Source organism: Phaethon lepturus, unplaced genomic scaffold, assembly GCF_000687285.1.
Source record: "Phaethon lepturus isolate BGI_N335 unplaced genomic scaffold, ASM68728v1 scaffold128, whole genome shotgun sequence".
Taxonomy (NCBI): Eukaryota; Metazoa; Chordata; class Aves; order Phaethontiformes; family Phaethontidae; genus Phaethon; species Phaethon lepturus.
The window spans coordinates 119117-145705 of NW_010555260.1; the positions used below are offsets into that span (position 1 = coordinate 119117).

The following is a 26589-nucleotide window of genomic DNA, read 5'->3' on the forward strand; positions in this document are numbered from 1 at the left end:
CATCAGTAACAAATTCTCAACGAACTGATGAAACAGAAGCAGGCAGATAAATGGGAAAGCTTGGCAGTAGTATTTAAATACACCACACACAAGGTACCTCACAATGAGGCCAAGCATGAAGGAGCTCACAGTCAGTGATTCATACGTGCGATAGCAAATGAGGACTGCTACAAACAGAGATGGTAGGAGAAGCTGAAGAGCATTTTAGAAATTAGGCTACGTAAATATGTAGCATGTAGCCATTTCTAAATATGTTTTTCACATTTTAATTTAGTAATTAGTTTACTACTTGGCCTTGCAGAAAAAGCAGTCTGTAGAAAGAGTCTGAGCTTAAAAAGTAAATTTGCAAAACCAGAGGTTTTCTGAGAAGAATATTTTCAGTTTTTTTCTTTCAAATCATGTTGCTCACACCTACACTCATATCAAGAAACACAACCACAAAACTGCAATAGCTCATTCTATGAATGTTTTCTTTATAATGTCTTATAACATCATCCACTTAAATCATGACCCTGATCTCTAACACTTTAAAGCCCAAAGTCATAGTGATGACAATTATGTTTTCTCCCCAGCTGAGATTTCCACTGGTTGGCAAGTAGTATTAGTAAGGCTTTTGAATGATAAACAAGAATTGTGTTTGGTAATGACAGCTGACAGGAGGATGGTGAGGAAGTTGTGGAGACTCAATAGCAAAGACAGAAATCCTGGACTTTCATAAAAGTAAATGCATGCTGGAAATGGGTGAGCGCCTTATGCAATGAAAGCCATCAGACTTTGAGAGAAAGGATATAACAATATCCTAAAGGTCAAAACAGATCCAAATTGTGAATTTTCTGATACTGATTTTTCATAGAATCACAGAACGGTTCTTATGTCCAATCTAAATTTACCCTCTTTCAGTTTAAAACCATTCCCTCCTGTCACTACAGGCCCTGGTAAAAAGTCTCTTTCTCTCTTTCTTGTAAGCCCCTTTTATCTGTTGAAAAGCTGCAATAAGGTCTCCACAGAGCCTTCTCCAGGCTGAACAACCCCAACTGTCTCAGCCTATCCTCACAGGAGAGGTGTTCCATCCCTCTGATCATTTTTGTGGCCCTCCTCTGGACCCACTCCAACAGGTCCATGTCTTTCCTGTGCTTGAGGGCTCCAGAGCTGGACGCAGGACTCCAGGTGGAGTCTCACCAGAGTGGAGTAGAGGGGCAGAATCACCTCCCTTAACCTGCTGGCCTTGCTGCTTTTGATGCAGCCCAGGATACAATTGGCTTTCTGAGATGCAAAGAGCAGATTGCTGGTTCATGTCCAGTTTTTCATCCACCAGTATCCCCAAGTCCTTCTGTGCAGGGGGCGTTACCATTCATCCCCCAGTCTGTACTGATATTGGGGATTGCCCCAACTTGGTTGCGGAACTTTGCACTTGGCCTTGTTGAACCTCATGAGGTTCACATGGGCCCACTTCTCAAGCCTGGAAAGGTCCTTCTGTATGGCATCCCCTCCCTCAGGCATGTCAACTGCACCACTCAGCTTGGTATCATCTGAAAACTTGCTGAGGGTGTATTAAATCCCACTGTCTATGTCATTGATGAAAATATTGAACAGTATTGGTCCCAGTACAGACCCTTGAAGAACACTACTTATTAGTGGTTTCTGTTTGGATTTTGAAACATTGAGTGTCACTATTTGGATGCAGCCATCCAGCTAATTTCTTAACCATCTAATGGTCTATCTATCAAACCCATCTCTCTTCAATTTTGAGGTAAGAATGTTGGGGCAGCCTGTATCAAAGGCCTTGAAGAATTCCAGGTAGATCACATCTGTAGCACTTCCTTTGTCCACTGATGCAGTCACTCCATCATAGAAGGCCATTAGATTAGTGAGGTATGATTTGCCTCTGGTGAAGCCATGTTAGCTGTCTCTAATCACTTCCCTTCTTCCGTATTTCTCTACATATCTTCCAGAAGGATCTGTTCCGTGATTTTACCAGGCACAGAGGTGAAGCTGTTAAATTTATTTTAAGGAATTGAATTACAAATCTGAATCTTATCAAAGCAGCAAATGTGTTTGGTTTCATCGAAGAACAAATGAAGAAGGGAGGCACTATTATTGTAACTATCATTACTACAAATCATCCAGAGAAGAAGAACAGCATAACCAAGAAATGTAAAATACTTTGTTTTCCAGGTGGCTGTTGGTACTTGTATATCATTTCTGGCACAGCTTGCACCACATTTTTAAAAGAAAATTATTATTCTGTCCATTCTTGTAGATAGTTATTAAATCTGTTCTTCTGCCTATATGCATATATAGACTTTTCTGGATTGGAGAACCATATCACAAGAGAGTCTAAAAAAGACACTGTCCCAATTCTGACTTTAGATTTTTGCACTTTTACTATTCAGTCACAATGCTAGCTATGTTTCATTTGCTTAACTAGCAGAAACAATTTCTTACAGGCTTTTCTGCCCACATACATTGGGAACACATTTAGGCCACTGAGGTCTGAGAAGAAAAATATGCAAGAGATCTTCCATGCTCCCTTTACAGGAGCTAATGTTGAGGATGGGACTCAGCGGCGAAGACAGAACAGAAGTGAAAATAGAGTAACAGCCAGACTTATCAGACCATAAAACCAGAGCTCTAATGACAGAAAATACGATCTGCTGTATGTTAAAAGTTCTTGAATCATCTCTTTTGGGCTTCTGACCCCATTCATGCGGGAAGAGAAAAGAGTTGCCAGACAGTAATGTGAAATAATAACTGAGTTAATCCTTTGAGGATTTACACATTCAAAAGGAGAATCAATGTCATTAAAGCCCAATGGGTTACACTGGTTAGTGTGTTGTTTCTTATTTTTTGGGTCTTCAAAGACTGATGAGCAAAATGGCAAAGTCTCAGTATAAGGAATTTCAGAGGAAACAAGATGATCTGAAGAAACCTTAGGAAAATTGAATGTACCAAGATGTCCTACACAACTTGATTATCCAAATCTTAAACACACAAAGCACTCACTGGGTCACTATATTCATTCCCTAACGACCGCAAGCAACCAAGAACAAATGATTAATTTAGAATGGTTTGCTAGGCAGTTGCCACATTTTCAAACAGTCTATAATAAATATAAGATCTGCAGTAAAAAGACCAAAGCCATAAAAAATACAATATGCTACAGGAGGACAGGAGATATAAATGTTTAATGTACTCATGAGTGAACTATCATAAAACAATGATCCATTAGGCTCTGGAAAACAACATAGTACACATAAGAACACCATTTCATTTAACTCACTCTAGATTTAACAGGAAGTATCAGTTTTCTACAGTTCATGTAATTTCATACCTTCTGCTTATCAACTGTTTTATGTGCTTTGAGTACAAAACTCAAAAGCTGTTGTCTGTATTTCAACACTCTCCTAGAAATGCTACTATAATTCACACAGAAATATAATAGTGCATATGTAAGCTAACCGTTTAAGAACTTGCAGTAGTGAAGGCTTAGACATATGCTGCTCTACTAGATGAGTCCTCTGTCCTGGAGAGGAGCCATCTGAAATAGATGTGACAAAGTACTCTCTGGAGGTCATCCTCTGTCCTCCTTATGTGTTAAAGGAACCTAGATCATAAGGTTGAACTATATACCTAGTTATTAAGCGGATAAATAAAGATAAGATTAATCAAACATCTGTAGTTCATATATATATAACGTGTGAGTGTGTACCTGCAGACACACACATATAATAAGCTGTCAGGAACAGATATAGCTGGAAAAACAAATCATAAATGCACCTGGTTGCCTCTACAGAATGTCTTACTATAATATATGACATTAATTTATTTCTGTGATAGACAACAAACAGGGACTTTCCAAAATCTTTAAGGCTATCATCATAAATTGAACATTTTTCACTCTGTTGAACTGGTGATAATAAGAAACCATAAGTAAAGAAAACTGGGAGTATAACATGTCATAAAATGGCTGTCTTCCACTTTTTCCCTTGACTAGTTGCCAATCTGGCCACCTGCCACAGACTGGGGAAAGGGGAGGGCTCACATAGAAATTTTAGCTAATGAGAGGACAAAGAAGTCAAAAGCTGCACAGAAGTGCCAGAGGCATCACACCCACAGGCATTGTAAAGACAGAAAAGGAAGAAAGCAGTCAAAGATGGATGTACAGAGGAAAAAAGAACAACTAGTTTGTTATTTTAGTCATTTCCAGAGAATGGGGAAGGATACTTGGCCAAATCATGACTCCAGTCCATAATATAACACTGGACATGCTCTGCCAATAGTGTCAGGTTGTAACTAAAATTGGACAAATAGACTAGCAGATATTAACTAGCAAGACCAACCAACCACCCCCTCAGTTTAAGGTTATGACACAAGTATTGTTGAAAAGAAAAAGACACATTTGATTGCCTGCCTCAGAGGCCAGTGGAAGTAAGGAGACTCCAGACAGCTTTGTGAGATAAGGATGTCCCTCTGACAAACTAGGTTACTAATAGAATATTTAATTATCATCATCTGAAATTTGGCTCAGTATACACACTGAAAGTTAGTTAATACTTTATGCTTACTGGGAGACAATGCAAAGTATATATTTATAATGTAGCACTGCAGTGCTGACTTTCTGCCTCTTTTCAGGCTATTCATGGTAAACATCAGTATGGACTTTACTACCCCAAGCAAGTTGGACAAGTGCTAGTGGCTACTGATTTCCAGAAGATGGTCTAAGGATTTCCAAAGTTTAATTAACTGTAGGGGGAGTGACAGCAAGTGTTTTAAAGAAATCTCCAGAAGACTAAAGACTTAATCTGTTCTGTTTGACCTCTAACATTGGCTTTCTGCATTACCATACCATGATCATGGCATCATCTGCTTTACTCACCTGTAAAATATTCCCAGATAGTGCTATCCTCTATCATGGTGGATGATATGAGTGATCAGTTCTGTTGAGTAGGTATAAAGAAAATGGTAAGCAAACCTCCGACATAAGTCTGAGGCCTTTGCTTTCCCAGCCTTGATGTAGAAATGTCAAGAAGTCTGAACGACTGCTTGCCCATCTAATGTGAATGAAGTGGAACAAATGTATTTAATGTACTTCCTGCTGTGAGCAGCATGAGGCTTCAACAATTCCACTACGGCAAGATGAGTGTTTGTCAGCCTGACGGTAAGGCTGTGTGCTCTCATGGCAACACTAAATACAGTAGCATGGAATTAAAACCATATGGGAAGACAGCCACTGACAAAAAACTTGAAGCAAACAAAATAATTGTAAGCATTCTCCTCTTAGCTGCAAGCGTCCAGCTGTACATTCATCACACCTCTTCTCTTCTGGTTTCCAAATTTGATTACAAAAGAAGAGTTTAAAATTTGCCCACAGCACAAAACAGAGTAAGTAAAAAAAGAGTCCAAATCATCAGCTGAGCAATCAAAACATTTGACTATGAGAGCGCAGAGCTTTGACTGCAAGCCTTGTTGCAAGGACTAAAGCATTTTGTATCAGACTTCTTGCACACAACACAGCAACGTGTTAGTGTTGGAACCAAATTACAGGCTCCTCATTCCCAGATGAATACTAACAAAAGAGTTTGGTCTCATTTTTTCTATATATATATGACATGATTTCAGAGTCACAGCTTCATTTGGAAAAACAGAGTGCGCTTCTAAGGCTGATCTTGCTTAGTTGCTAAGTGCCTGGGGATTAAGACATTTGCATGGAAGACTGGGGTCTGGGTGTTTTCAGACTAAACTCCAGGACTCCTCTCCTCAAGGGGAATGAAAAGTGCACAGCAACCCTATCTTCCTTTTCCTGGATGCATAATATCGATCTATTATGTAAAGTGCCTCCTCTGAATGAGCTTTATGCTGAATTCTGTGCTCTCCATGCAGGATAGGTATGTCCTGAGTCAATCGACTGACCTCAAATTCTTCAGGGATTTCTGTTCATCCCCCAGATCCTTGAGATGCATGAAGACAAGTAGTTTAGCCCATCAATTCTGGCTAGACTTACTAACACAAGTTCACATTTGTATGGAAAATGGTTGAGGTTTTTTGTTTGGTTTTGGATTTTATCTTGAACATCTAAATACCTATTGAAACACTCTTCAGAATTCATTTCTTTAGATTTTAACTAGATTCTGTTAGTTTTTTCTTTAGAAATCATAATTACTTTATGAAGCAGGAATAGCTATGTATCTCTCTGTTGTTTAATGACATTCCATAGTAGGAGCTGTTTTAACACAAAATTTTAAAAAAATTAATATCTTCATGCCCAGTAGTTCTTACCACTTTGGGTTTAAGGCAAATTAAATTTCTAAGGGTAGGGTTTATATCTATTGTCAGAAATCAATGTATTCAGATGCATCAGGTACCCACAGTGATTGATCTCAACAGTTTAGGTACTTCTAGGATGGGATGGTTCCTGGGAGTACAGCTCTCTTTTAATTAACTATAGAAGGATCCTGACCTGCTTGAATGAGATGTCTAAACGTATAGATGGCTCCTATCAAGTGGGATTACTGCCACTCGAAAGTGGATGATTTGTATAGGTCTTTTCCCTGGCTGCTTTTCTTCGAGTGTCTCATGGTTAGTACTTATCACCTCCGACTCAGATCCATATTTTTATTTTTTAGTGCTTAAACTGTAGTGGCACATATGACTCTGACTCCAAGATTTCCATGCACAACTTACTTTGCTGTGTATTTCATTAACTTAATCCTTTTCTACTTTTCCATCTGTCTCCAACTTCAGGACCTATCAGGAAAAGTCTCTTTCAAATTAATAAATGTCCCAACAGCAGCACCAATTTTAAAATCACCTTTCACAATATATAAATACACCTGTGCATGTTCTACATAGTATGATTTTTTTTCAGATTTTGCTTTGGCAGCACAGCACAACTGTATAATCCCCAATTAAAGTATTCAATTGCCAGGAATTTCTTTAATATAATCTGCTTCACTAGAAAGTTGAGCACACCTCTTTTACCTTTTGTTTATTGTCATGATTGTACAGCAACTCAGCTATTTTAGTCAGACCCTAAGGCCCTTCTCTAGAAATGAAAGAAGATGAAAAGACTTTGATGATAGGTACTGAAGGTGAATGTTTCCTAATTAACTTGCATTGAATGCCAGAGGAGATAAGGTAATGTTGCTAGTGCTGACTTGACTTCCATAGGAAAGATCTCATGTAGTATTATTAAACTTTGACCTTTGCTGTTTGTATCTTTTGACCTGAAGAAGTCAATGCATAAAGTCAATCCAGTCACAGTACTTGAAGAAATCACAACTTAATGACATGCTGTGACATTCAGCTAAAGAAACTTTGTTAAGCAGAAGATGAATTTAAACAAACTATGAGAAAAATATATCAGTAGATGTGAATTAAAGAGACTAAAGTGGACTACATAATTTAGCATGGTAACATTACCATAGCTCAAAGGCTGTTATATATGTGCTAAAGCTTTTATCCACCTCTTTCTTAGGCATATTCTGAATTAAATTTTATTGTTAAAAGCTAAAGAAAATGCTTTTTATTTCTCAGAGCATATTGTTTTAACTTAGTAAAATTAATTTTGTGCACAATAAACAATAATAACCAACGCTGCTTAAAATCCACTGCTTTTTTATGTGGAATTTCAAACATGACTGTCAGGGTATTAAATTGCTCACGTGTTACATAAATACGTTTGCATATACAAAGCCTGAAATAAGCACATATATATTTATATGTGTGTGTGAATACATAAATAAATATGTAAGGTATAACTTAGACTTTATTTACTCTGTAGTCTGTACTCTGCACTCTGTTTTTTATAGAACAGGCAGCACAACAGACCTCAGATGAAACAAAATACATATAGACTTTTCTGTTACCACGCTTTATGTTTTTGTGCAAAGTGAAAGCATGTGGTAGAAAACTTTACTGGTAAGTGAATTGTCAGTAAGTTTTTGACCGTTCTGGAATTTTTTGTGGGAGTACTTTCACTGATACAGAAAACGAAAAAGGAGTTCGGTCACGCTATTTCAAATATGACACAGCCAACATTTTGGGTGCAAAAAGATAAGTGAATGTTTGTAAAAAATGATCCAAACTTATCCTTCAAAGCCCCCTTACCTTTCAGTATCCAAAATATTGTTTACTCTTACCAACAAATGTAGATATTTCAGTTGTTACATAATGAGAATGTTCTACTCTAATGCCCCAAACACTTCCCCAGTTTTTTTAATAAATTCCATAATATTATTATTACTTGTGAAATAATTCCTGTTTAAAAGTTTGTAGTGTTGAGGCAAGTTATACTGATGAATGCAAGAAATATTAGACTTAAAACTGAACGGTGGTATACAAACCAAATTACTTTTCATGTTTTTTAATGGCAGTGTTAAAATAAAGGAGATTTCTTGTTAACTTCCCTAATATCTTGTGGGTGTTTCATAAACTATTAAGTTCTATACTATGTTGTTATTGATTAACTTTCATCACCTCTTATTCAAGAGCACTCTAGGTTACTGTTAAAATGACTGTATAAACCTATGGATAACAATATCTTATTTTAAATACTAAAAACAGTATATAAAAGCATTGCCTCTCAGGCACTGATTTTCCCACCAAAGTTAGATGCTCTAATTTCAGTTCACCTCTGTTTTAAATAATCTCTTGGAGAAACATTCTCCCCATCCCAAACTTTCCATATACATTTTAAGCAGTCAGAACACCTTCCAAAGCTGGGTAATCAGCTTCTTCATGCATATATTTTTTTTATAGCTACTCTCCCAGTATTCTGTGCTCTGCTATCTACAAACTGTAAAGTTCATGAATTCATCAAAATTATTAAAAAAATCAAATTGTTGTAAAAAACCTATACATATAAACCTGTATTGAAATATTTCTATTTCAGCTTGCATTCAATATATGGTCTGTTACTTTAGAAGGAGTGTTATTTCAAACTATTGTATTCATTAATGCTATATGATTACCCAGATGCTCCAGAGAGAAAACAAAGTCACCTCTGTCACAGGATTACACGTGAGAAATTTTAGGCAGACTGAGTATTTACGATGCAATTAGATGGGTGTCAACTTCCTGCCTTTGAGAGCTGCCTTTTATATCCTTAACTAGGGAGAAATCACTGTGCTGATAATAACTGTCTATCTTGGCATCAGACTTTCAAAGAGTACTGTACTATATAATCCCTCACATTAGTCTTTAGGAAATACGACAGTATCACAACAGATGGTTTATGGCCTCATAGAGAGGAGTAAAATAGTTTATCAGTATTCCTTTCACAGAATTTACAGCTGAGATGTCAACCTCCAAACCACATGCATAAATGAGGGTAATTGTACCAGGAAACCTTTTTGCTACCACGCCTAGAAAGAGCGTTGCCAAACCAACACTCGGGACGCTGAAGGAGAGGCTTGAGGCCGCAATAATACTTGCATGTATTTTTGAAAGCAGTTGGTGATACAGCGTGCTGGTTCTACTCGTCCTTAGTCACGGACCTCTCTCTAAGCACCGTCAGAAATGTCCCTTTCAATGTAACATATCAAAGCTATTGATCGTTTGAACAAAGGACATCATTCTGTCAGCACTTCCTTACTGAGGCAATTTCTAAAGAAACATTACTGTCTTTTGATTATTTGCTTTCCTAAAAAGACAAAGGAAGCATATGTGGACACTTCTAGGCAGAAATTTAAATGAAGCATCAAATCAGAAGGAACATAGCTTCCCTCTTAGCAGCTGCTAGATGGCTTCTGGTCCATCAGGGCCTCTAATATGGCCCTTTGGAATATAATGCAATGGGCCTGAAGGCTTTGTGGACACAATCTCAGAATCACACATACAAGGGTGCCCATGCAGGGTGACATTTTGGCTTATACCTGTTACTGTGATAGAATGGAAAGGTGCATCTCCTCACTCCCAATCACTGCTCTTGTGATTTTCTCAAACCATAAAATATTAATACTAAATACTTTAGAAAAGACACATAGCTTTCTAATGGCATTTTCAAATCTCAAGATGGAAGCAGCATGCATTTTAACCACAAGGAAGAAGTGCAAAAATCCAATTTCTACACACTGATTTGAGTGTGATGGTATTTGTAGTTTCTCTCATGAACTGGGAATATCACTTTATTGCGTGATGTCTTACCATCATCCTTGTCAGGTACAATGGTAATTCGAGTGCTTGGGAAATCTGTGCCAATTCTTCCACCCATTGGCATGCTCAGCAAAACATCAAAGGTCTCAGCCTCTTCATACAAGGAATCATCTATGATGACGATCCGACACGTTTTTTCTCGTTCATCTTTGTCAAAACGTAGAATGCTGTTGTGATCCTCAGGCCTGGATATGTAGTCAGAGTAAGAAAGTACAGAGGTCGGGGCAGTGCCAGATGCTGTTCCTGTGGCATAAAAAAACCCCAGTCACTATACATACCATGGTTATAATGAACCCCTCACAGAGGTTGAATTTTATTTTCACTTCTGTTTACTTGGACAAACTACTTGTGTGTATGATGCAATGCAAGCACGTGGCTCCTCAAATTCATTTGCAGTTTTCCAGTCAGAAGGAATACTGTAGTCTGTCACAAGAAACACAGACTGACAAAGGAGATGCTGTGAGGATTGCCAGTTAACTCCCTTAGTATATTTTACCCATTAAAGATATCAGTGGACCAGAAATTAACTGTAACAGAATCTGATGAAAACAAATTATTTTGTTTCCAGATCACCTCACCAAAAATATTGCTTCATCTCTGCAGATGAAAAATAATAATAAAAGCACAGGTGTAGAGAACCCATGCTCTGCATGGATATAATTAATAGATAGATGAAAGGCAGATGAAGGAGAAGCATGGCAATTAAGCAATATTATTTTATACTAATTTTTTCAAGATAAAATAAAATAAAGTATATCCTGAGCAATCACTGCAGTTTTCAGTTGTTTTCAGTGATCACTTTCAGATATATGGGGCTGCATCTAAAAATCTTGCAAAAAGATAAAGAACACAGATCCTCTTCACCTCCTAACAAACAGCAGAAATTTGGAACATGATAATTTTTCAGCTGTATTCAATAATACTCTAAGACAGATTACAAAGATGAATACATTTCCAGTTGAATCTGAAGATATTTAGATGACAAAGAAATTAACAGAGTTATAAACAATTTTATTATGCAATAGACGGAACAATTCGTATTGCTTTTCTGTCTGTCTTCCATTTTTGCCTTTTTTCTTCTATGGTAGATTCTGTTACCTTGTTGTGTGTAGCAGATAACCATCAGTTCCTGGCTCACATCTCCACTTCTTCTGACTGGAATAAATAATTCACCAACATCTTCTTCAATAGTATAGGTGGACTGAGGGATAAAAACAGTTGATTCTGCAAAGAACAGACACATTTTTATGTAGATTTATGGCTTCATAAAGTCACCTGTAAAATAGCTAGGAACATTTTAGCATATTCTAAAGTGCAACAAATAACCGTGTTTATGAGCAGTGGCGCTAAATTTAAAGAAAAACTTGGAGGGTGAGAGAAGTAGAATTTCTTAGTCTTTCAGAAATGGAAAAGAAAATCAGATCATTAGGTCTGAATTCACAAGTCCTTACTAAGTAGTCTCTGAAGTTACTAATTTACTTACCTAGGGTTAATGGTGCAGACAGTGTTTGGAGAATTTGTCCACAAGGTCTATATTTTTATTATTTCCATGGTATTTCATTATTAACTGTTAATCACAGAAGTATCAATAGCATAGCTCACACATAGGCAGTGGTTCTGCAACGCCATTCTTTAACTTACTGCATCAAGATAGCCATGAAAATCATTTGGCTTTGAGGATGTAAAATGGAGCTCCTGCTATCTTACTCTGACTTGGACATTTGACCTGAACTGGCTACACGTCTATACTCCTGTTTTATTCAAAGAAGACCTAGCCAATAGAGTCAGTGGAGTCTGGAGAGCAATCTTATCCTAAAATGTATTGGATTAAAGAATGTCAGATCTATTTTTCAGGGAAAAAACACTACAATGCATTTTAAATTCCTTGATTATTTTATACTCATATAAACAAATTGCTGAGTTTTATACTGTTACTAGGATTCAGGATAAATTTTGTTCTCTCAAAAACTCAAGAACAAAAGGTGGATATGCATATAATTATAAAGCACCTTTACAGTTTCATTAATATGTCTGCAGCCCAAACAGTATATAATTCTATATAATGTCAAATCAAATGGTATCAATTAACTGCATAAAGAAAATCTTTCCATTATTTCAGAGCACTTTGGTAAACAATGTTCTGAAAATTGTGACTTCTTTGAAAATATGTTCCAGGTTTTTTTTCTCTAACTGGAAAATACTACTAGCTTAGTAGTCAGTACTAAGCTGACTTAAGGTCACAAACTTGCCTTAAAAATGCTGTAATTCAGGTTTGATAAGATCTAGACACTTTCATTATTCCAGCAAGTCAAAAATTCAATGTGAAAAACACCAAATCCCCACCTTTTTGTTTTAAAGTAAAACAAAAGGTAACACTAAAAATCCCCAATTTGTTCCTTTTATTTCTCCCTTTAGAATTAAGGTGACAAAATTAAAAACTCTATCCATCAAAAAAAAAAAGCATGAATCCGATTTGTTCTGTTTTCTCTCTCTCTCATAATTATCCAACTAGGAGTAAAATGACACTATAAAAATTTAACAGACCTTATGAACAACATAAGAGCTCATAGGAGAATGATCTACATCATCTCAGCTGGTATAAGAAAACACATCCTTATGCAATCACTTTCTGGAATAAAGCAATAACTAATGTGCCATACATCAAGGGGCTGGTACAGCTTTCCAAACAAGCTCACTGTTTTGGTGCTAAGATTATACCATTCAAATCAATGAATTTTTAAATCATTTTCACTGGAAGCAGAATAAAACTTTTGATGGTTCCTATTCAGTTAGCGTCTGAACTTGTTATACCCTGCACTTTAAAAGATTATTAGGAAACCCAGTCCTTCCCCTCAAAGTTCTCTCTATATTTTTCCTGTAGATATTCCTTGATTTGCAGCTGTGCATTTGATTTTCTTCTATGCAACTTCACTTCTTGTATAATTACTACAAATTTTCTGAGACTGTAAAAGTTTTATCTTAATATAAGAAATAGACAAAACTATCAAAACTATTAAGAAGACTCAGACCGTTATCTTGAGTTGTGCTATCTCACTGATCACAGAAAAGACAGATTTAACACATTATCAAGTAATTTCTTTGTCTCATACATACTGCTTTTCAAGTCAAGCATTATTTTTCTCAGTGTCTAAATATGGATGTCAGATAACCTCTGGTTTAACTTGCATTTGTAACTAGGAACTAAGAAACCTCTGCCCACCCCCCTCCCCCCGCCCCCAGTCCTCTTCAAATGTTAATAAGGGAAGACCATATAAAACAAGCTGCTACAGTCATCCAATACTTGAAAGATTTTTCAAGTAGAGTTTTGTGTGACCATGGCTCATGGGTTCAAGTGTATGGATGCAGCTGAAAAGCAAAGCAACCAGAGCACATTCTACTTCTTTTTTTTTAAATCAGCTTCTTTCTTCATGTACGTTTAACCATAATTTTGTTTGTTCTTGACACAGCTTGTGCTGTACTTGGTCTAGTCAACTTTACCCTTATCGAGCTTCTCAGCTTGATATTAAGGCCTAACTGATGCAACTAGTCTGCTCCAAGTCTCGAACTTGCTGGGAAGAACCAGCCTGGACTTTCCTGTACCATCCTCTCCCACATGAATTATCATGGCAGAGTAAACCAAGTCACCCTCCAGACACCTGTGCAGATACACTCTGTTTGCAAACACATTGAACCAAAAACCTGTTACACCTAGAATGAAAACAAAACTAAACAACAACAAAAAAAAACCCCTAGAAAAAATATGTTGAGGAAAAATGCAGCTATTTCATCAAAGCATGCTAATTTAGTTACATATTCATGAATCACTTAAAGTAATAGAGGACAAACGACTACCCAATGCCCAAGCCTGTCTTCAGAAATATTCTGAGGAAAGGTAAATTTTACTATCCACTGTTACGCATAGCATTTGCCCTCCAGTTTATCTTTTGGTATATGCACATATTGGCATTATAGTTCTAGAAAGGTTCTTACCGTCTCCTGGGTCAATAATTTCCACTGTGGATACATCAGGAAATTCCAGAACTGCCATGACAGGCTCAGAAAGAACAATTTGAAAGGACTCAGACTGTTCATGTTCACCATCACTCAAAATCCGTACTCGCCATGTAGCTAAGGTTTGGCCAGGATTAAACTGCACCTGCTTCTGGGCTTTTCCTCTGAAGTCTTTATCTTTCTTGGCAGTACCATCTTTCGTGCTAATACCTGCCAAATCAGAAATTCAGGTCATTAATAACATCACTAGCATTTTTTCTCTCCTTATGTCATCTTTAAAAAAAAAGAAGTTTTAGAAAAAGATACTTTTCACAGCCTGAGAGTGTTCAACCCAACCCCATTACTCTTGATCAATTTCATGTTGGTGTCACACACAGAGGTGGAAGCACATCAATTAACATTATGAAAGCCAGTTTAGACAGAATTAGCCAAAGCAATGCTAACTACTAGAAAAACTCTACATTCTCTGGGGTTACAGCCAAGCTTCCATTACTCTGTAGTTCAACTACAGATACCCAAAAGGGCCAACAGATTTCTTCCCTTTTTAACATTCTCAGTTCTTTTCTGATACAGAACATCTAAATAACATCCTGCCCGAAACCCTCAAAAATATTTATTTCTCTTAGAAAAAATGAAGACACACCTGGAAAGTTCAGCCTTCAAGGGGAAAGCTAAGGAAAACACAAAGGCACAAAGCAGTAAAACATATGGAGTAAGGATGAAAAGAAGATGTAAAATCTGAACCATTGCGGTCATTCCCACTACAATAAGCATTTTTAAAAATTATTATCCTCTTGTTTCAGTGTTTGCATAATGACAATCATTAAACTCAAGCCAAGTTGAAACTCCAAAGCCATGGGATAAAATCCAATACAGCTTATCCCACTGAGACAATGCAGACCTTACAGCCTTGGACCCAGACTGCTTTAAGATGTTTTTTCATGAGCGTTTTCCTCCCAGTTTAAGGCTGTCTGACAGGCCCTCATGGAAATTATACAGTCCTTCAGAACTATCTCCGACTCATGCATTTGGTGTCTGTTTGAATGCCACTGTACCACTCAAAGCTTAAAGGTCTTTCTCATGTTTTCAGAAAAAAATTAAAACTTCTCCCTTCTCTGCCTGTTTCTTCTGACTGTATTGCTTAATGTATTAAAACATATCACCTTTCCCTAAAAACCTCACCTTTCCTGCTTTCTACTTGTGCCTCCTCCTAAGTCATAGCCAATATTTTATATAACCTATAAACCTTCAGCCCTTTTGGCACTGCACATGGACCAGAAACACCAGTAAGCATCTTAACCAATATCTTTTATGTTCTTTCCAGGTCTGTAATTCCATTTTGCAGGATTAAGGTAGTCAGAGGCAAGTTATTCAAACTGCTTTTTTTGGATTTTGAGTCAGCTCAATTCAGAAACTGAACTTGGATCCATAGGTAGAAAATTCTGTAAACACTCTATTTGAAGGATCAGAAGCCAAATCAGTATCAGTAATTAATTTAAACCACACATCTTTAACTTTGTATTTCATCCATCTCTTTATTCTTTTACTTTCTTTAAAAGAAATATATTATCAAAGTTATTTCATTGTTCAAAACAGAGCCTTTTAAGTTAGATCCAGTTAGTTAGTGCCTATAACCCTTAAATCTCATGCCAAAGTACACCTCAATACCTGAAACTCAGATTCTTATTCAGAAAGAGACTTGAACAGAAACCTGATTTCTAAGCATGAGCTTGTACTCCATGCCAGGAAAATGCTTACATATCTCTGCAAAACCAGCTTCAAATTGAATGCCTTTTCTAAGCAGTGTAAGCTCACCATTGGTTTTGACATGAAATTGTACAAGGATAACGATGCCCTCTGGTCCAAATGCATCACTAGGAAGAGAATGGGAACAGATCCATAAGCTAGAGATAGGTGTGAGGTTGCAGAATGTGATAACTTTCACCTTTTCACTCCCCAGACACTGCAAACAGCTTTCAACATCTCCTGTATCAGCCTCAGTTGACTGCCAACATTCACTGAAGAGAATGAGCCTAATACTTGTAGCTGCTAATCAGACCAGATCACAGTAGCCTTCCTGGAAAATGATCTATGTTTATTGTTGTCTTTCGAATTGCTACAACTGTATTTTCTCATTACAGGAAAAACAAAATCTGGATGGGAACTGTATTCTGTGAAACAAATACAACAACGGTATCAATCAAATCAGAGAAACAAGGACTAGGTCTTGGGTTGTTAAGTCAAAAATTAATTGCAGAAGACAAAAAAAAAGGTGAAAATTTCATCATATAACTAAAGAAATCATACACTTAGAATAACAAGAGATACTTGCTTTAATAAATAAACATAATCCTTTGAATCTAGCTTGCTTGCTATGAAACACTAGTAAAAGGATATAGCTGTATTGATACATTTTATCAACTAGATGGTCAATAGAAGCAATTGATAGGGTTAAAATTGAACTTACTTATAAAAGAGGTTTCTCCCAGGTAACCTCTCCTTTTAAGAACAACATCAAGATATTTTGAGTCTTCATTTACTAAATAATACTCCTTTTCTAAGGAGATCCATGCCCAGTTTAGGCGAAAATGTTGATTCTTCAGCTTATTGCCTCCTGCAAAACAAAATAAGATATATTTAATAGTTTTTCTTTTTTGTTAAATACTGCTTTGTCTTTTGAGGTTAATTTAACCTGTATCCTGGGTAAGATGTATATCTTAGCTGGACATTACAATCCAAAGGTTTTAAAGATTTAAAACTAAGAAATAACAAGTAAAGAACTCAACCATGATACATTTGGTACATATAGGAATAATTTTTTTCTTAGATGCATACAAACTAGTTACATTCATTCCAGAGTATGTTAATTTTCTTCTTGTTCAAGGGAAAAAGAAGAAGAATTAATGAAAATATATTTGGGATGCCTTTTTTAGAAATTACAAAAATTTTGGATGGTCCAAGTTTCTGCAGAACTGTATTGGTATTTCCAAATAACACACAATGAAGGACATCACACAGAACTTCCTCAATACAATCACACTGCCAGAAGCACTGGAAAACCCTTAGTATCCTGAGACGAGATGATACCTACCATCTTTTAGACTGCACTCACCCACATATCCTTCTTCTAAAACTCAGTATTTTGTTCACTAAATCCATCAATTTCTGCTCTTATTGGTTTAATATTTATGCATCAGCACTGTATGATTTTAGGAACAGCTTTCACGTCTTCCTAGGAAATGGTTTCAACAAGATTAAGTATTCCTCATACAGTATACAGTTTATAGCTATGCTGATGCCCTCCTAAGCTTGCAGCTTATAACTGTTAAGTATGATTGCCTGTGTCACCTAAGAAAATTTAGAGAGATACAAATGCTTACTGGAATTCTCTTAAACTGTTTTGCTATGACCTATCTTCACGATATGATGAATGCCCCCAACTGAGCAAGCTGCTGAGACATGTTTTGAGAGTCAATTTTCAATAGACCAAGAGATGTCCTCACAGTTCTTTTTACACAGGCACAACTGTAGCAGCACGCTCCTGGTGAAGAAAGCATACTCCAGGGATCCTTCCAAGGTCTCTACTGTAGCAGTAGCACAACAGTTTCCCTGCGATCTCACTGAACATGGATGGTTTCTCTGCACTCAAACACTGGGTATTGAAAGCACAGGACAGCAAGCAGTATACTCAGCTGGGGAAACGGAACGGTTAACATGGACCCAGTCACCACCTCTGGCTGGCAGCTGTTGATGGCATTGTCTTTACGTTGAAGACTGTATTTCCTCTTACAATAATCAGAAGAACAGAATCACAGAATCACTAGGTTGGAAAGGACCTTCAAGATCATCAAGTCCAACCATTAATCCAGCACCACCATGTCCCCTAAACCATGTCCTGAAGCGCCACATCCACACGTTTTTTGAACACTTCCAGAGATGATGACTCCACCACCTCCCTGGGCAGCCTGTTCCAATGCCTGACCACTCTCTCAGTGAAGAAATTTTTCCTAATATCCAACCTAAACCTCCCCTGGTGCAACTTGAGGCCATTTCCTCTTGTCCTATCACTAGTTACTTGGGAGAAGACACCAACACCCTCATCGCCACAACCCCCTTTCAGGTAGTTGTAGAGAGCGATAAGGTCCTCCTCAAACAAAAATGCCTATATATTTATCAGCAGACGTAGGCTCCCTTTTTGAAGCCAAAGCAATGCAGGAATACAGGAAGCATTACGCAAAGTTTTGGAAGGGATGATATGGAAGTCATTTAACTCCATCTGCAAAACATTAAGCACCAGCTTAAAATCTGAGCATGTCTCAGCCTAATCTCTCGTTCCCAGCAGAAATGAAGCTGTTGTGTCTACAATTAATGGGATTTACACAACTGTAAAACAACAGGAAATGTTTATTGAAATGGCAGGCTTCACAGAGTTTTTTTTAGTCTGAAAAAGCAATCCAGAAAAAGAAAATGCAAACAGATGGCACTCCAGGGTCCAGTTAAAAATGTTTGGGCTTTTTTTTCAGTTGGAAAGGTGAAGAGAATTGGCATCTATTTCACTGACTATAAACCAAATATTTGTACAACAGACCGAATATCTCAAATCAGGTTAACACATTTCTGATAAAATACAGCATAGCTTTACTTTCTCATGTACAATTTATCTCCATCTGTTCACTGATTTCCACAGTAAAAAGGCATTTCTTGTCATAGTAGGGATTCTGGATACCACAGATTAAAAGGGCATCAAGTCAAGTTCTGTATATCATCCTGTTGGCTGTGTTTATCATTACTCCGGAGAATCCTTAATTTCCATAGCAAGAATAAAATAACCTGTTCAGCTCACTGAAGGCAGATGCTCAGTCAGCAATTGTCTTCTGGGAATGCTGGTTTGTGCAAGAGGCTGTAGTCTGATCTCCTTCCCACAAGGTGCTGCTACAGAACAAGGTTTGCTCAGGTAATCATTGTCTGATACGTGCAAGGAATTCCCTTTAGAAATTAACACTTCTGTACACAAGCGAGTGAATAAAGTAATTCCTCTGAACAGCAGAGAAACATATCTAAGTACTTCAGTTCATTCATGGCTTAATTACTGGAGGAAGAGCCAAGTGGAGGTTGGTTTTCCCCTTCCAGTTTCTTCCGTTCTATTCCTTGAAAGATTAGGCAACCTCTCCATAGGCTTCAAAGATAAGCCTCTGTATTTCTTTATTGACCTATCTACTAGAAATAAACAACAACCATACTTGTGTAATCTCACATAAAGGCAGTGGTACTGTGTAAACAAAATGAGAGAAATGGTTACTGGAATATCACGTTGCACGCCTTGCCTTGCTGCTTTCTGCTCCTTTGATCCCTGCTGTTACTGACAAAGGGGAAGGCTACAAACACATATACCAAAAACGGTAATGAGCACAAGAAAACCAGTGACTACAGTGTTAGCTATAGCAGCACTTGCATTAGGTTAGCCTTATGTCTTCCCACTAGTTTCTTGGGACAAATGCAACATAATATGTCTTGTTCTTTAATTTAGTGAGAAAAGCCATTTGTGTGCCACCCTTGAACACACTGCCCAATTTCAACAAAATTTGACAGAGGGATAAAAGTTTCTAAGATATAAAAGGAATGAAAATTTACTGCCAATTAGAGGAGAGAGAACCTATTAGTATCGCTACTGAGAAAAAATACTGCTGCATGAACTTACTAGAAATGAGAATGTCAGACATTGGAACCCCCCCACCTAAAGGAAAAGCTTCTAGCAGAATTTGTATATTTTTAGACAGAAGAGATTACAGCCATGGGATGGAAAGCAATACGAAATCTGGCATCATTTGTTCTACTGTCCAAAGAACTAAACATTTAAACGTGTTGCAGACACAGGCACACAATCTACAGCTTACTTACACACATGCCTCTTATGTTCCATCTTTAGTGTCCTAAATAGTTCAACCTTAAACGTAATCTACATTTGCACATAATTACTGAACACATCAAAATTACTACACAAGAGAAAAAAACCCAGCTGTTTAAAAGTAACAGTCATATGGAGAAATTTCAGTAGGCAACTACCAAACCAGTTCATTTCTGTCATTGACACTAGGAAAAATGTTGAAGTATCCTGAGTTAGAAATCTAAGGAGAGGATGAAATTTAGGAAGGAAAAAGCACAAGAAAGACAATATGAAAGATTTAATATTGTCTCAATTCCACCTATTTCTTGCTTTCAGCAGTTTCTTTTCATTTTTTCTTAGAGTAAAAAAATAAACAACAAAAACTATTATTTCTAGGGTGCTTCCAGCAAGCCTCCATTTCTACAAGTCTACTTCTGCCCCTGAACTATTGTTCACCTTCTAAAATGTGCAGTACTAAAACCATTAGATTTAGAATTTTAAGAAAATAATACAGGTATTTTAGATCTTGCTTTCTTGATTTTGTGCTTTTTGCATTCAGAGGAAATGTTTTCTAAATTATACAAGCCATTTCGTGGTCCAATGTCCCCAAAGAATAAAACCTGTTATTACTGTTACTATTATTTTTACAGAATTCTGACACAATTGAGCAGGAAGCATACAACAAATACTATCTAATTTCAGTTATTTATTTTTGGGTTAGAAATCCTAAACTGTCTTTACAGCCAAAACCAGGAAAGAAGCACTTTGTAAGGCTATGACTTACTTTAGGCATCTATTTTTGAATGAGATTAGCTGTGCCTCAAAATATGCAGAAATACGTTCATTTTTCCTCAGTAGCTGTTAAAGATGCCTGTCATGACCAGTTACATTGTAGATATTTTTATTATAATCATCTAATGCTGGGTAAGATGAATTCCACCATTCCTGAACTAAATAAAACTGGGCCTTTTCTACATCATAGTAGAGCCAAGCATCAAACAAACATAACGTCTGTAAAGAATGTAAAGAGTATAGCTTTCAGAATTATAAAATATCAGAAACGAAATTGCACATGCTATCTTAATTCGGTTCCCTATTAAATTAATTATCTGCCCTACAATAATATTTCTACAGGCAAATAAATTTTGCATTGCTCACTAGCACTTCCCTTGGGCATAGTTAAACATTTAGCTGCTAGGCAAATAATTAAGGTACTATACCTCAATGACAGCTTTTGTTCCTTTCCCAGGCAAGTGCTTGTAATACAAATACATCAGAAGTCTGGAGAGGGAAGTCTTTACTAGAGTGCTTTTAAAACTAAACAAAAGGAAGGAGGGCCGTGTTACAATGAGGTAAGTCCAAAGTAACTTTGCTTATATATCAGTGAGATGTGGTTGGCAAGATGTTGCTATATTGACGCATGAAAACCTGTTTCTTGAATTTTGCCAGAGATCAGAGTGCACCAGTGCTAAATCAGAAGGTGCTAGACAGGACGTGGTGCAGTGAGACATTCATGAGAAATGAGATGGCAAGAATTGTGAGAGACAGTCATAAACTTTGTAAGGAGCTAAAGCTAAGGATCTGGAGATCTGGAGTCACAAAGTGACTTCCTGACTGACTGAGGCTGCTGGGGACAATACCCTCTGAAAAGATTTGCCTGAATATTACAAGTCAAAGATGGATGTCACCTAGAATTGGTCTTTATAGGAGTCCTGTCAGCAAATTGATCACCTGTGAGAAAACAGTGATACATTATTTTTGCATAGGTCATAAACCCAGAAATTCCTAGAAAGATCAACTCATCTGGAAGCTCCAGTTTCAGTTACTCAACATGAATAAAAGAGGAGGGAGAAGAGGACTTGGTCAATAAACTGGTTAAAGGGGAAAAACCTAAAACTAATTTTCCCATTTAAGCATTTATCTTTCTAGCCATGCTGCTCAGATATCTTTAAAAAGATATAAAACCTCCATGAGGAATACATATTAGATTGTCAGAACTTTCTATCATGATACAAAGAGCTCAGAGGAGGAAAGGATCAGTTCCAGTTCTCTCCACAGATCACTGGGTTATAGGAAAACAGTACAAAATATATCTCTATCATTAAATCGTGTCTCTTGAGCACCAATGACCTGAAGGACATTCCATAAAGAATGTCTGATTGTAGCTTTGCTGTCCTTAGGAGCTACCCAGAACCCTAAATCATGAGCAAAAGTACACAACTACACCACAGTGTTCACTTATTGACACTACAGAAATTGGTGTATCATGATACAGATATTTGCTTTCCTACATGCTATCCATGGCATAATTAGTCAGAGATGAACCAGCTAAAGAGTGCCTAATTTGTATAACCATAGCCACACAGACTAACTGTGTCCACAAGGTATGTCTGTATAAACATAGCTGTCTGGTACTTGTAGAGCTTTATGGTGCAACGTATCTGCTCTCTTTAGTCATTAGGTGAGGTTGTTTAATGGGGAAAAAAACAACCTATAAATTCTTCCTGGGCAAAGAACATATATCAAACACAAGAAAGACAGAGGAAAAAAACCCCAGGTTCTGCTACTGCTTGCTGATTTGTTTGCATGTCTGTAAGAGCTGCTGTCTTTTTTTTTTGGTTCAAAATATTTGACCCTACTGGGTGCCTCATTTAGACAGTGTTACTAAAGTTGGCACTAAAGTCAGCACTACTCTATCCTTCTCCTTGCTATGGATCTCCTCATTGCAGCAGGTACATGAAGCACCTGAATAAGAAAACCCACTCTTGAACTTGAGTTCAACCTGCAGAGAAAACAAAGACACAGAGAGAGGAAAGAAAAGGGAATCATCCATTTTCAGACGTCTGTTCCATTTTTTTCACTCTCTGATTAGCATCCTTCTGTGCCAAGCCAATTTAGTTAATGTGTACCAGCATAAAGTCACCTTAACAGTTTTATGAGAAGTAAAATCTGATGTGAAATGCAGAAATCTTAGTACCCAACATCATAATTCTCCATTTAGCCATGAAGTTCCCTGTCAATTTTAGCATGTCCTAAGATTTTTAATTTGCTAGTCATTATTTGTGGTTTGTATAAATATGTTTTTTGCCAGAGTAGAGGAGTAACATACAATCTTAGGTGATTCTGCTAGTCAGAATAAATATAGAGAGATATTATATGTTCCGCTCAAGACACATAGTTTCAGAAACTCTGATTTGCCTTACTGTGTCATAGTCCCAATACATTCTAGCTCCAGGTTGAAAAGGCAAAGTCCCCAATTAAATCTTTGTCTGCCAAACTATTACCCCCCCATAAAATAGATACTAAATGTTCTTTATTCAGTGCATTAGGGCAGCACATCATTGGACTAGATGACCTTTAAAGGTCCCTTCCAACCCAAACTATTCCATGATTCTATGATTCTATGATCATATGCTATTGCCTCTGCTCTGATCATCAGAAAAGGCATATCCTGTAAAACTGCCTTTCATATAGAAAAACTATTTGCAGAAGTGAAACACGTAAGTAAACCTGGCATGCAAAATATGCCATTAGAATGTTTTGAATTTACTTCAACAATGCATAAGCTAACCTAATAATTTTATCCAATTAGAAACCCATTAAAATGCTTCATCTTTGTAAGTCTTTTTTAAATGTACTATAATGGACTCCAATCACTAAAATAACTTGCTGAACTCTGCACCCTTCTGCACTCTATCTGCTACCATAACTCAATATATTTGCAGAACAACCAAAACCAACCCCCTAAACTAGCCCCTAGTAATTAGGGACTAAAACAATGCTTTCTCTGACTTCTCATGAGAAATCACACACATCCCAGCATTATAGACTTGGCTTGCCTGGAGTGTAATTGCTGGTATCCAATGAACTGCAGACAGTTTCCGTCTTTCAGTAGTTTCTGTAACTCTTTTTTGCTTCTGTTTTATGTCTACCCCCAAGAAACAAGTTGGGATGGCCGCATTTGCCAGGGCTCAGACTAGGCAAATGCTTGAAGTCACGTAGCAGAAAAAATATCTGAAGCATACTGTATAGGTGCTTTGTTACAAAAAGGTAAGGGGAAGTGAGAGAAGAGACATGAATGTAAAGGTTAGCTAGTGCATATTAAATTTTGATCCTAGTAAAATTCAACTAAGCGTTACTAAGGGTGTCTCCAAGCACAGTCTGGAGATTCACGCTGGGTTAATTTAAGGAATTCCCAATTCAGGTCTATGCCCAGTTCCTCTGCAGGAGTTTAACCAGATTGTGATTAAGAGATTAACCAGATTTTCATTTACAGAAACCGTGGAAGCAAACATGCACTGGCTCTTCAGCCACTGCATATCATAGCTTTAAATTAATTTCAGTTTAAATCAGCTCAGTACAAATTAGTTCACCAGCAGCCAGGATACCTTCACTCTACTGGCTGCATTAAGAGGCTGTGAGTTTTCAAAGGAAAGAGAAAAGCAGATAAAGAGAAACACAGTTTGAATCATCACGAAAACACTGCATGTGTTTGAAAGCTTTTATAGATATGAATTGGTTAGCTTTGTAATTGATTTCAAGGGAATCCAAAAGATCCACTTGCTGGTTTGGGATTCTGTGCTGTAAGCAAGGGACTAGATCTGCAGCAGCTGAATGCTTCCCACTTCTACCGTTCCAATGGTGAATATGTAAATAATTTCATGGATTCAGGATACTGCTTGAAGTGCTGCTAATTGAAATGCTTAAGCACGTACCAATATACGCTGCTCAATCATTGTCTGTAACAGAACAGAAAGACAATGAGCTGCCCAGAAAGTTCTTAGCAGTAATGAACAAAGTACAACTCGGCAAAAAATATTCATATTATTCCCCTTCTCCCTCAAAATACCAATCCATCAAAATCAAAGTTGTCCACAAAAAAGACTGGCTTTCATTAATCTCTTTACTGAAAATATTGGTAGAGAATAAATGTTGAATTTTTACCTTTTTCCACAGTCTGCCTGAAGTCTTTTAGGTATATATAACTTCTCATACTATTACTGTAACAAATTTAAACTAATTTTGAATGAAAAATATAAAAATACTAAACTGTATGTTTCAATTTTTTTTTCCAAATTGAAATGCCTATGCTCAACTAATCTGCAAAACTTTATAAGAATTTTGACTTTTTGTCCTGATTCAAAATGAAATATCTCAAACCATTTCCACAGGGTAAGAAAATTTCTTATTGCTTTGCTCAAAGACTAGCAACTGTTCAGTATTTATTGGTGGAGAATGTACATAGAATAGGATTCACAGAATCACTTTAACTAATACTTTCTCCTGACAATTACACTCTAGAACCTGATTAATCTCATTTTAAAGTAGATACTTAAAATATGTCAGATGCAGCCTAAATTTTCCTCTAAGAAAGCAAGGAGTTTAAATTAAATTAAGGGCAGACTAAAAGTATAATTATGACCGTTCACGAGACACAAAAACGCATATATTATTTATATTAATCATCCATATTTCTATATTAATATATTCACAAAAGAATATTTATTAATACTTGTTCTAGGTACATCCCAACAGTAACATATTACAGCACTTTAAAATCTTGCAAGATTCACAGTGCAGCCAGACAGGTTACTGTGATGACAACGACCAAAAGATCTTATCTAAATCCCATTGATACATTGGATCATCATACAGTTTATATGGAACAATTTCTTTGGAAATTCAAGCACCACAAGTATCAGTTCCATAGAAAGTATATTTTCTAACTAATACAGGCGTCTTCTCATTACAAATCAGAACTGACAATATTCCAGAAATAACTTTGTCTCACTGAATGTCAACAGGAGTGAGGCATTCATCACAAAATCTGCTCAAAACAACTCCTAATCAGACTCTACCCTCTCTGCCTGCATGCAATACTGGGAAGGGGGGAAGCATCTAAAAATTATGAAAGTGAGCATGTTGAAGGATCAGGATACACTGCAAATAATAACCTGAAGCTATGCTGAATGCACCTGATTTTGGCCAGTATCTGAGTCCAAGTGGTCACCAACAGGTTGTTGTTTGGAAGGCAGACCTCTAAGAAACTCCTGTGCAGCGGGCACGTGCAAAAGTTGGTATTATACTGAATTTATGACATGACAGATAAGTAAGCAGAAGAAAGACTTTATTTTGACCTGTCACTGTTTCTAGAGGTGATGAACGGGGAAAAAAAAATGTTTTTAAAAAAAAGTGCCACCTGTCTCTTGGTCAGTGTTGCTTTTTTTGCTAGGCATTTATCAGGGGTTATTTTACACTGATCAGCAGGTAGCAATCACTGCTGATAGCCTTTATTTGAAAGTAGTAAAGGACAAGGAAGAGAGTACAGTGTCTGGGAGTCTACCTTCCTTTCTGGAAAACTAACCCATACAAACAGATTGAAGAGAGGGGACACAAAACCAAAACCAAGGGGATGGACGGAAGAGGAAGCATTTGAAAGGAGACAACTGGCAGCTACAGAACATAATGTCCCACTACACTCAGAAAAGGGAAGGTACCAGGAGGTAGGGTTGCCTGTAGACTGCTCTATTAGCAGAATTCTT

The 26589-nt window shown here is 37.1% G+C and overlaps 1 protein-coding gene across 1 annotated transcript in view; it reads right to left on the reverse strand.

Annotated features, from left to right (window-relative positions):
• The window catches only part of LOC104624651 (FRAS1-related extracellular matrix protein 2-like), a gene marked incomplete at its 5' end in the record, with an annotated part of 61384 nt that extends 44607 nt beyond the window's left edge, over positions 1-16777 (reverse strand). The window contains 4 exons of the mRNA XM_010292082.1: positions 10144-10395; positions 11251-11376; positions 14143-14373; positions 16631-16777. Coding sequence (XP_010290384.1) covers positions 10144-10395; positions 11251-11376; positions 14143-14373; positions 16631-16777 — 756 coding nt within the window. The remainder of the gene's footprint in view (positions 1-10143; positions 10396-11250; positions 11377-14142; positions 14374-16630) is intronic.
• Positions 16778-26589: the final 9812 nt, after the last annotated feature.